This window comes from Octodon degus, unplaced genomic scaffold (genome assembly GCF_000260255.1).
Source record: "Octodon degus isolate 3935 unplaced genomic scaffold, OctDeg1.0 scaffold00002, whole genome shotgun sequence".
Classification (NCBI taxonomy): Eukaryota; Metazoa; Chordata; class Mammalia; order Rodentia; family Octodontidae; genus Octodon; species Octodon degus.
Genome location: NW_004524578.1, coordinates 26,642,667 through 26,654,999, shown reverse-complemented (window position 1 = coordinate 26,654,999; position 12,333 = coordinate 26,642,667). Strand labels below are relative to the sequence as shown.

At 44.3% G+C, this 12,333-nt stretch overlaps 1 protein-coding gene across 5 annotated transcripts in view; it reads left to right on the top strand.

Annotated features, from left to right (window-relative positions):
* Positions 1–354: 354 nt before the first annotated feature.
* Positions 355–12,333, top strand: part of Stard9 (StAR related lipid transfer domain containing 9) — a 192,471-nt gene continuing 180,492 nt past the window's right edge. For all 5 annotated transcript variants that reach the window (XR_002820350.1, XR_002820348.1, XR_002820349.1 and 2 more), the window contains exons 1-3: positions 355–482; positions 6,738–6,807; positions 11,359–11,475. Coding sequence is in view for 2 of the 5 variants with exons in the window: in XM_023711167.1 (XP_023566935.1) it covers positions 436–482; positions 6,738–6,807; positions 11,359–11,475 (234 nt within the window). In the remaining 3 variants the exon portion in view is untranslated. The remainder of the gene's footprint in view (positions 483–6,737; positions 6,808–11,358; positions 11,476–12,333) is intronic.

Below are 12,333 nucleotides of genomic sequence, written 5' to 3'. Positions count from 1 at the left end.
ACTCAGGGATACTGCCCTTACCGCATTGCAATTTGAGGCTGGACCGAGGTGTCCCAGGAGGCATGTGGGGCGGAGCAAAGTAGGGCGGGCAGGATGTCCTCCGCCCACCCAATTCAGGATTGGTCGAGACTCAGACGGGACCGCCCCTCCCGGGGCGAGGCGGGAGCAACAGCGGGGGCGTCCCTGGAGGTGGACCAAGCCTGGGAGGGGCCGCGTGCGCTCCGCCCATAAGACTCAGATTGGTCAAGAATCAGAAGGCCCTGCCCCTACCCGCCCACCGCGTGCACTGGGCGGGGCGGCCCTGAAGGCGCGTGCCTGCCCCCGGGCTGGCGGGCGGGCGTGGCGGGAGGCGGCCGGCGGCCGGGGCTGAGCTTGGAACCAGGACTGAGGATGCGGCCACTGAACTGGTCTGCCGGTCTTGGGTGTGGCTGAAGGATGGCGACCGTGCGGGTGGCCGTGAGGGTGAGGCCCCTCAGCAAGAGGTGAGTCTGAGCGTGAGGGGGCGCCTGGGGCACAGCGGGAGCCGTGGGAGCGCCAGGAGCCCGCCTCCCTCGCCGAAGCTCCGGGCGCGCCTAAACCAGACACAAAGTGACCGAGGCTCGGGTCAGGGATCAGGGCCTGTTGGGTGAGAGCCTGCAGGGGGCTCCGGTCTGGCCGCGGCCAGCTGCTCGCTGCCGGTGCAGGATCCCCGGCGTCTTGTCGGCGGGACAGCTGTGAAAGCCAGGGGGCGGGGTGGGCGCTCGGCTCTCGGTGTCGGTAGGAAGGGCAGTTGGGTAGCGGCCGCGGGTTTCCTCTGCGAGGCCGTGAGAACTCAAGGGCCGGCTTGCACTGCACCGCTGACCTGATCGGAGCGGAACTGCGGAGCAGGGGAAGTCACTGCCACCCCTTCCTCAGCAGTCTGCACTTCGAAGCCTTTGAGGCAACCACTGTCAGCCTTTCTTTTTTCCACTGGTACATTTGGGAAGTCAGAAGGCTTTGCAGAGGGTTTGGTGGTGGAACTGTCTTTTAAAAACTGTTTTGTTTTTAGAAACCGGGCGTGTCTCAAAAAAGGGCAGCACTAGCTCAGTAGGGAGGCTCAGGGTTCAATCCACAATACAAAAACAAACAAAACCCCAAAACGATACACCAAAAACTTTGAGTTTAGAATTTGCTGACAGAGAAAGTGCACGGAGTTCTGGATGGAGAAAGGACACCAAGAGAGAAAGATTAAGGCTTTTAACATATTTTAGTTGAGAGGGAGTTGGTGTGGAGAGTGGAGAGAGGTGATAAAATGAGTGGCGAACCTGAAGGCATTTCCTGGAATTATTGAGAAATTTAAAACATTTCCAGGACATAACCTGGCTTATAGTTAGTCAGAGAGCCAGGTGTGATGCCACATATCTGTAGTCCCAGCATTTGGGAGGCTGAGGCAGAAAGATTGCTGTGAGTTCCAGGCCAACCCTACATAAGTGAGTTCAAGACCAGCGTGGACTGCATGGCAAGGCCCTGTGTCAAAGAGAAGAGATGAGAAAGAAGAGAAGAGAGGAGAGAAGAGACTCCTAGCTTCTGCATATAATTAGAGTGGTATCTCTGTGCCCATTAATTAGTTTCTGGATACATAACCAGTACTGGCAGTCAGTGCTGACAAATTTTCCCTTATGCATGGAGTACCAAACAAATTATAAGTACCAGGATAAATTTTTGTGTTGAAATTCACCGAGTTCTGGGCCGGGGAAAGTAGCTCAGAGGCATAAGCACCTGTTTGGCCAGCACAAGGTCTGGAGTTCGATCTTTGGACCTACATCCTGTGTGGGCCGCAGAACCCCTTTGTCAGCCCCAGAACTGGATATGGTGGTGCACTCCTGAGTTCGAAATTCGGGGAGTACCAGGACAGGACTGATTGTGGTGGCTCAGGGACTGGGGAGTGGTTCACAGGTGCAGTGGCTGCCCTAGAAGTAGTCTCTGGTAGATCCTTTTTCCAAAACTGTTTTTTTTTTTTTCAGGGAAGGGTCTACAGGGTGTTCAGGGTCTCACTAGTAGATTGGACTCATAGTGATCCACCTGCTTTCAGCCTCCCAAGTGCTGGGGTTGCAGGTGTGCGCCAACACTCCCAGTCTCAATTGCCTCTCAGTGCTCCCTGGGGGTGGGGCCTGCTTGGCAGGCACCGTTTATTGAGCCCCTGGCCCCTGCCTGCTTGCAAGTGCTTTAATCTGCGGAGCTATTTGGCCAGCCCTTGGTGGTGTCCTTTCTTGAACTTTGTTTTCTATTTCTTCAATTTTAAGTAATCCTCATTTTGTTTTATTTTGGAATCATTAGGTTACTAATGACAGTGGTCTTGGTGGGCAGCAATATCTTACCCTCCCATAGTATTATATATTTCTACCAAAAGGTTAAATTCAGGTTTGTTTTTTTTTTCCTTTGTTTTATGCCAAGGTCCCTGATGAATCCTTATAAAAGAATAAACTTAAGAAAATAGACTGGAAAATGTTATTGTGTTATTTCTTTTTCTTATTGTCCAAATTTGCTATGCTTTGAGGAGTATTACTTTTATGTCTAGCAAAGGAGAATAATTTAGAACAGCATCAAGATGCAAGAGGGAAAGCCAGGCATGGCAGCACATGCCATTTGGGAGGCTAAAGCAGGAGCATCACTGCTAGGGGTCAGGACAACCTGAACTATATAATGAGCCTCTGTCTTACACACACACACACACACACACACACACACACACACACACAGATGCAGAAGGGAGAAAAGAAGAGAGAAAGAAACTTTATTTTTGTGACTTAGTGCTGGGATTATTTTGTAAAGCTGTAATATGTTTCTATGGGAGAGTTGAGGTTAGGATTGTAGTTTTAGCTTTGGATGGACTAATAATCCTTACAGGTTAAGAATATTTCTGCTAGCCAAGTATGCTGGTACATGTCTAATCCCACTGCACTGGGAGGGAGAGAGGGCAAGACCATAGGATTCCAAACTCCAGCCCAACAAGTTAGCAGTTCATTGATACAGTGTCATAAAGGTGTGTGTGTGTGTGTGTGTGTGTGTGTGTGTGTGTGAAGGACTGGCCTGGCAGTGTAGTTTAAATAAATTTGAAAATTTAAAGAACAGAAATACAATTTATCTCAGCAAGGGAAGCAATACAGGACATTATTCCAGGCTTCCTCACCTTTTAAGTTTTGGGGTTTTTTTTGTTTTTTTTTTTAGTACCAGGAATCCAACTCAGTTTCTTGTGCTTGCCACGCAGACACTGTGCTGCTGAGCTATATCCCTCAGAGGTTTACAAAAAGAATTACACATTTTAAAACCCCGTGTCTTGCTGGTTGTAGTAGGCTGCCTGGGCAACTTAGACCTTGTCTCAAAATGAAATTTATTTATTTATTTTTTTTTTAAATTTAATTAAGTTTATTTATTTATTTATTTATTTTGTGTGTGTGGCCAGCTCAGCCCACCAGAGGGCGGGGCTGGCTGGCATGTGGTGCTGGAGGATTGAACCCCGGTCCCTGTGCTTTGCTTGGCTTAGTTTGTTCTAAGTAGGTGCTTTAGACCACTGAGCCATCTCACCAGCCCTCAAAATGAATTTTGGGAATGTGACTGAGTAGTGGAATGCCTGTTTAGCATCTTGTAAGGTTCTGGGTTCAGTCTTCAGTACTGCAAAAACAAAATTTAAAAAATCCCATCCACACCCCTCATTCCCATAGGTCACATCCTGGGATGCTTGTGGAAGGATAAAAGTGCAACTGAAAGTGTTTTGTCTACTTTCAGGTCCCCAAGCTGGGCGTAGTTTAACTGATAAAGTCCCTTGCAGTGGGGGTGGGTGGGTGAGGCTAATGATTTTAATTTTCTTTTGTTAACATTTGGCCTGGAGTTTTCTCCCTCCCTTCCTCTTCCCTTCCCTTCCCCTCCCCCTCCCTTTCTTTCTTCCTTTCTTTCTATTTTGCTTTTGCAGCACCAGGGATAGAACTCAGGACTCTGCACTTGCCAGGCAGACACTTATCCTACTGAGCTATCTCCGTGGTCCCTTTCTGGTTTTTTGAGACAGGGTCTCTTGTGTAGTGAAGACCCAGAGTCAGCCAGCCTGCCTGCCTGCCTGCCTGCCTGCCTGCCTGCCTGCCTTCCTCTCTCTCTCTGTCCTCTGCCTTTCTGTCTTTTCCTTTTTTCTTTTTAGTTTTTTTGAGACTAGATAGGATCTCCTATGTAGTGCAGGCGGGCCTTAAACTTGCATCTAGCTGGCTGAAAATTCATGGCGATCCTCCAGCTTCATGGCCTGGAGCACTTTAACAGAAACTCTTTATGTTATGAGAAGAGATGGGCTTCGGTGTGGGTCACCTGGATTAAACCCAGTGAAGTGAGTATAGAAGTTAATTCTTAGTGTTGGAGGCTGTGGAGATGGCTCAGTAAGGTCCTGAGTTCAATCCCTGGTTCCACCAAAAAAAAAAAAAAAAAAGTTCTTAGTGTTCCTATATGACTGCAACATACAAAGATTCTTTTTGGTTTTTTTTCAGAACTGGGGATTGAACTCATGCCCTTGCGCTTGCCAGGGAAGCACTTATTCCACTGAGCCATCTCCCTGGCCTCAATTCTTTTTGTTTTTAAGATAGGGGTTCAGAGGGGCTGGGGAGATGGCTCAGTGGAATAAGTGCTTCCCTGGCAAGCGCAAGGGCCTGAGTTCAATCCCCGGTTCCGCAAAAAACAAAACAAAGCAAAAAACCAAAACAAAACAAGATAGGGGTTCAGCCTGGCTTGACTATAGTGTGTAGTCCAGGCTGACCAAAACTCATGGTCCTTTAGGCTCAGCCTTCTGACTGATGGGATTATAGAAAGATCCTTAAGATCTCGACTTTCGTTTTTTGTTTTGTTGTTAAACATGGAAAAGTCTTTATTTTCATACTAACATTAAAAAGCAAATACAGAACACAAACTGAAATCCTACAGACTTGTTTTCAGAGCCAGTGTAGGAACAAACCCTCACCTGGAAAACAGTGCTGGAGGCGGCAGTGAGGATCCTTTTGGGCAGCTCCAGTGTGGTCAGGAGGTTGGAGCCGGGGTCTAGATGTCAACTGTTTTTTTTTTTTTTTCCTCTGTATTTTAGGGAAGGGTCTATAGGATGTTCAGGGTCTCACTACTAGATCAGACTCATAGTGATTCTCCTATTTATAGTCTCTCAAGTGCTGGAATTACAGGCTCACGGCACCCAAACAGTCTCTATCACAGTCTCAGTGTGCCCCAGGGGTGGGACTGGCTCTGCAGGCCCAGAGATTGAACATCAGGCCCCTCTGCCTGCTTGCAGGCGCTTTAATCCGAGGAGCTATTTGGTCAACCCTTCAACCGTCTTGATTCAAGAAGATAATAAAGAGTTTGTGAAATAATTTCTCAGTGTCTCAATAGAGAGGACTGTAATACCTTTTTGTTTATTTTTATTTTTTGAGACAAGGTCTTGCTATGTAAAACTAGCCTTGAACTGACTACATTGCTGGGTGGATCTTGAACTCATGATGATCCTCCTGCCTCAGCTTTGTAAGTGCTATGATTACAGGCTTGTGCTACTGTGCTCAGCTTGGAACCCCAGTACCTTTGTCATCAATGTTCCTATTTAGAGAAATTGAGCTGTGTGTATAGTTCATGGCACAGCGCCTACCTGGCAAGCACAAAGTCCTGAGTTCAATTTCTGGTACCCCCAAAAAAAAAAAAAAAAGTAAAGAAGTTGAAAGATTCTACCATCTTATGTGTTGGGCCAGGGATGCTCTCTATGGTTTACACATCTGGTTTATAAGGTGTAGTTAAGATTAAGAGCCCAGGGGCCAGCCAGATAGCTAGAGGATTAAAGTGCCTGCTTAGCCAGACAAAGGGACCAGGGTTCGATCCCCAGTGTGTGTGTTGGCCTTGCCCCTGGGGCACGCTGAGACAGTGATTGAGACTGAGCCCAGTGGTGTGCACCTGTAATCCTAGTGCTTGGGAGGCTGAAAACAGGAGGATCACTTCAAGTCTGATCTGTGTAGTAAGACCCTGTACTAAAAAAATACATTAAAAAAAAAGAAAGATTAAGAGCCCAGGTTTTTTGGTCGGCCACATCTAGGTTTAAATCTTAGCTGTGTTGTTGCTGTGTGACCTTAGACAAATTACACAGTATCTCTAAGCTTTAGTCTTCCATCTGTAAAATGATATATTAAGGAAGCAGGAAGCTAGAACAGTGCAGTACAATATGTCAGGCATCTCATACAGTCCTTTGTACATAAAGAGTAATCAGTAAGTGATGACTTAGCTGCTCCTAAGACTACTGATCTAGGAAGCAAATGTCTAGGGGAGTCCTTGGTTTGATGCTTTCAGCTGTTTATGGAGACAGATGCACTACTTACAGAGATAGCAGTAAGACAATGGTTTTTCTCCCTCGTGCTGGTTTCAGCATCTTTCATTTTTTAAAAAATGTATTTGGTACAGGCTTTCACTTTGTAGCTTGGAGTTGTAGTGATCTTCCTATTCTCAGCCTCCTTAGCCCTGGGATTACAGGCATGCACCACCATGTTGGTGCCAGGAATTGAATCCCAGCCCCTGTGCTTGCCTAAGCAGGCGCTTGGTCCACTGAGCTGTCTTGCCAGCCCTCTCTCATTGTTTGTTTGTTTTTTTTTTCCGGAACCGGGGATTGAACTCAGGCCCTTGCACTTGCCAGGGAAGTGCTTATTCCACTGAGCCATCTCCCCGGCCCTCTCTCATTGTTTTTTAAAAAATGCTTCTCATACAGATTTGGATTTTTCTTCTAGGGAGACCAAAGAAGGAGGAAAAATTATTGTGGAAATTGATGGCAAAGTGGCAAAAGTCAGAAATTTAAAGGTAAGCTTGAAAGTGTTGTCCATTTGCTTTCCACTGAGAGGCTGATTCTGGGGTGAAGGTGTATATGTCAATGTGTTTAAAATGGGGGAAAAGGGAAGGGAAGAACCTATAAGGTGAATTGTGAGGAAAGTTTGGATCAACTGTAAAGCAAATTAAACAATAAGCCAGGGAATATGGCTGCTGGAGCCTGTCTTATGAAATAGGTGCAGCTGTTTTGGAAACTGATCGGCAGCTGCTTTGAGAGAATAAAAACAAAGGTTGTTATAGGGACCATGATTATCTTAAATCATGCCATGGGCAATCCAGTATCTAAACCACCCCCTACCCCCGTGGCTTTTCTAAGCCTTTTAGCTGATACCATTTTAGAGCAGTGATGTTGACCTTTTTTTTTTTTTTTTTTTGTGTGTGTGTGTGTGTGTGTGTAACCAGGGATTGAACTCAGGCCCTTGAGCTTGCCAGGGAAGTGCTTATTCCACTGAGCCATCTCCTCAGCCCCCTGTTGAACTTTTTAGAACCCAAACACCCACACTGTAACCCAAATCCTCCTTTTTATCACAAGGTGCCAATACTACAATTAAACCTCAATACTGAGTTTTCATTTAGAAACAACAACAACAACAACATTGTTTTTCAGTGCTCAGCTGCTGGGGGAAACTTGGCTATCATGTCAACAGAGAGGGGTCTGTGCCCATGGTAGCACATGTGCCGTAGGTTCAGCACCACTACTTTAGAGGTATTGGGGATTTTAGGGTATACCTAACATTGTAGGATTTTGACCATAGTGAGGTCCAGGTAAAAGCATAAATTCTCAAAAGGGAGTTGATCACTAGCTGAGTCTTTTGTTTTCAGTGTATTTGGTTGTTGTGGGGTCTCACTACACACCTCCAGCTTAGTCTTGTTACAGATTTTCTTTCATAGATACAACTGAACTTTGAGTCATAGTTGGACAGACACAGGAAACTTCTTTCCCTGCCCCCCGCCCCTCTCCCCCAGCTAACTTCCTTCATCTCCTTCCTCCATTTATTAGACCAGTGGAAGATGGAAGGGTTTGTCCTTTGTATTCTGGAGGGATGGAGAGAGGGGAAGTTGACCATGTGACCACAGTTACAGTCAGTTCCCAGGTGGAAACCAGCATTCCAGAGAGCTGAGGAGACTGACAGGCAAGTGTGAGGGTTATCTAGACTCCTGGCCTGAGAGCGGTGCCTATTGCTTTGATGTGGTCTGTTTTCGCTTTTTGCAAATTCTGCTGAAAGAATGGGATCTGCCAAACTTTCAACAGGAACTCCCTGGGGACAAAAGACTTATTTTCCTCTGTATTTTACTTATATCTCTGTTGCCTAATTACATTAGTTATTTCATTCTAAGATCTCATTTTTGGTTCTTAAGCATAAATCTTAGTGGTACAGACCTGTACTCCCAGCACTTGGGAGGCTGAAACAGGAGGATCACCATGAGTTGGAGGCCAGTATGGGCCGCATGGACAAGTTTGAGGCCAGCTTACACTACAGTGAGACCCTGTCTTTTTTTTTTTATTTTTTAAATTTTTACTTATTATTATTATTATTATTATTATTATTATTATTATTTTGGTGGAACCCGGGATTGAACTCAGGCCCTTGCGCTTGCCAGGGAAGTGAGACCCTGTCTTAAAAAGGAAAGCACCAAAAAAGAATAAATCTTAACCAAGATTACACTACACTTCGGCTTACCTTATAAATCTTAGCCAAGATTACACTACACTTCAGCCTAGCTTCTACACCTCTCTCCCCCAGTTGCTTGTCTTCTTAAAATCAGTAATCCACTCATAATTTCTTATTCCTGACAACCTCATTCTTCTACAGAGTGTGTGTGTGTGTGTGTGTGTGTGTGTGTGTGTGTGTGTGCTGGTGTTTGGTATTGGAGATTCAGTTCAGGGAAGACTGAGCTACATTGCTAGGATCTCACTGTATAGTGCAGACTGGCCTTAAACTTGCTTATGTAACCCAGGCTGGCCTCAAATTCATGACAGTCTTCCTGCCTCAGCCTCCTTAATGCTACAATTACAGGCATGCACTACCACACCTTTGCTAGGCCTTTTTTTATTTATTTAAAATATTTGAATTTTTTTGCGGTACCGGGTATTGAACTCAGGACCCTTCGCTTGTCAGGCAAGCACTCATTCTACTTAGCTGTCTCCCTGGCCTTATTTAAAAATTTGGAGACAAAATCCCACTAAGTTGTCAGGCTGTCCGTGATACATGATGGGGCCATAATTTGTATGTCTGGCTGTTGGCGTCTCTGATTTAAATTTGATTTTTCCTGCCAGTTTGCATCATTGGTGGTACACATGTGACTGTCTTGTCAGGGGCTTCTACTACTTTACTTCTCAGTAATGCTTCTCTTTGATAAGAAAGATTTTGATTTAGCAGACCAGATGTCATCCTATTACAGAAAGCCTTGAAATGGTATAAAAAATTGTAACAGCTAATTTGTGGTACAGCAGTTATAAATGCATATGATATACATTAGCAATAAGGTACTCATACATTTCCATGTTAAAATTAAGACAATTAATTATTGATAAACTATTCACAACTGTAAATAAATTTATTTTGATTTAATTAAATCTGCTCATTATAATATTTTAATTGGTATAAGCAATATTAGTATTTATATTTGGGCAGTAGTTAAATTCAAGCAATTAGATTAAGTCCATTTATAGACTTTTTATTAATTTTATTATTAAAAAGACTGATGAAAGTGATTAACTCTGTTTGTACTCCCAGTGTACAAGCAGATGAGTACGACAGTCATGCATGTATCAGTGGTATTTCAAGTCACTAGGAATGTGTTAAAACTTGTGAGCTTCCTGCATCAGCCTCCTCAAGAGCTTGAGTAGTTGGCATTATAGGAATATACCACAACACCTGTGTTTGTTTGTTTTTTTTTTTTTTTTTTTTTTTTTTTTTTTTGGTATTAAGATTGAACCCAGGGCCTTTGCACTGAGCAAAACCCTATTTATTTATTTATTTTTATGTGTTCAGTATAGGATCTTACTATGCAGCTTGGACTCATAGTGATCCTCCTGTTTATAGCCTCCCCAACCCTGAGATTACAGTTGTGTGACACCACACTGGTCTCTGTCGCTGGCTCAGCACACCTGGGGGCGGGGCCAGTGCGGCATGTGGTGGTGGGGATTGAACCTGATCCCTGAGTTTACCTAAGCAGGCACTTAGACCACTGGGCTATCTCACCAGCTCAAAGCCCTTTTTATTTTGATTCAGGGTCTCACTAACTTGCTAAGTTGCTCATCTTGGGCTTTCAGAGTGCTGGGATCATAGAAATGTGTCACTTCATCTAACACTTATGTAGATTTTTTCTGTTTTCTGTCTTTTTTTTTTTAATCTGAAAACAAACAAAAAACCAAGGTCTTGCTATGCAGTTCAGCCTGGCCTTGAACTTATTTATGTAGCCCAGGCTGGCCTCAAACTCACAGCAATCCTCCTGCCTTAACCACCTGAGTGCTGGGATTATGGGCTGCAGCTTTTGATAGTTGGTGCCATGCTTGTTTTTCCCTGTCCAGAATCTGAATTCTAAATAGTAATTTAATGCATTTCTATGAATAATGCTATTTCCACAGTGTCCAGAAGACAGTGCAGTTCTAAGCTCTTGCTCTTCCCTCATCTAGTTTGAGCAATTGGATTATTTCTCTTTGTCCAACATGGTTTCTGCTTTGCTGGGAGTGAATACCTCAGGGGACTCGGTGAAGGCCTAGCCTGATGGACTTGTCAGACCTTGGGGATGAACTCCTCCTGTACTCCCGTTGTCCTCTGTGGGAGTACTGAGAGACAGAATGCTAGTGGCAAGGATGCCCAGAGATGGACAGGCTTTTTTAAACTCCAAAGTGCCCTATATGTCAGTCTCACATGGCTGGTGTAGGTACAGAGAGGTACATGAGAGTGTGGTAGACATGTTTAGCTCTCTGGAACTTTGTACCTAATGAGATGGAGACAAAGGCTGCCTTTTTTTTCTTTGTTTTTCTTTTGCAAATATCATAATTCTTATGGCCAGTCTAGGTATCTCTAATGGTATTAGTCATATTTCTGTTGCTGTCACAAAATACCTGACTTACGCAACTTAAAGGAGAAAAAGTTTATTTTGCCTGGCAGTTTTCAGATTCAGTCTGTGGTTGGCTGGCTCCAAGACCTAAGATCTTTATGCGCAAAGTGGATAGTGAAAGAAAGGTGTTTATTTCACAGCAGCCAGGAAGTAGAGAGAAGGGAAGGGGCTGGGTTAAGGCACACCCTTCCAGGTTATGTCCTGGTGACCTCCTTCTGTAACAAGACCTCACCTCTTAAGGACACATTCACCTATGAACTTGGTGAGGCCTACTCCATCCATGAAGTTAATATCCCTGAGATCTACCCACTTCCCAGACATCCCACCTCTGAACATATGAGCCTTTTGGAGAACACTTAAGAGTTAAACCCTAACGCTTGAGTAGTATAGACAAGTGCCACTAGCTTAGTATTTGACATTGTAATAGATAATTGGACTATGTGTTTATTTTAGGTGGGCAGTCGACCTGATAGCTTTGGAGACTCCCGGGAGAAGGTTGTGGCATTCAGCTTTGATTACTGCTACTGGTCAGTTAACCCAGAGGACCCTCAGTATGCATCTCAAGATATGGTAATGTCCTTTTTGTTTCATGCGTCTCAATTATCATTATTATTATTATTATTATTATTTTGATACTGATACTGGGGATTAAGTCTAGGGCCTTTGTACTGCACTATATCCCCAGTTCATTTATATTTTTATGTTTATTTTTGTTTTTATTTGGGGGGATATCAGGAATTGAACTTAGGACACTGTGTTTGCCAGGCAGGCACTTGTGCCACTGAGCTATATTCCTGGCCCCTATATTTTTATTTTTGAATTAAGCTTTATTAAATCACTAAGTTGCCCAGAATCCTTCTGCCTCAATCTCCCATTGTGCTGAGATTACAGGAGTGCACCAGGACACTTGGCTTCTTAGATCTTATTTAAAAAAATATTTATCAGGGGCCGGGGTGATGGCTCAGTGGAATAAGTGATTCCCTGGCAAGTGCAAGGGCCTGAGTTCAATCCCTGGTTCCGCAAAAAAAAAAAATCATAACGATATTCTTCATGGTCATTATGACAGTTGTACAGATTGGGAGTATTCTTATCGATACTTAAAACTTTAAAAAATTTTAATACATAGTGCCGGTTTGTGCACGTAGTACCGGGGATTGAGCCCTAGTCCCTGGGTTTGCCTATGCAGGTGCTTAGTCTGCTGAGCTATCTCAATGTCCTTGTATTGAAATTTTTTCTTTTTAAAAGGCACCACATAGGGGCTGGGGAGATGGCTTAGTAGAATAAGCGCTTGCCTGGCAAGCTCAAGGGCCTGAGTTCAATCCTCGGTTCTGCCAAAAAAAAAAAAAAGTAAAGTATCGGCAGAAAGAAGACCCCCCAGAGAGAACTGAACTTTTAATTGATTAAATAGAAAAATTTTCTGCTATTTGT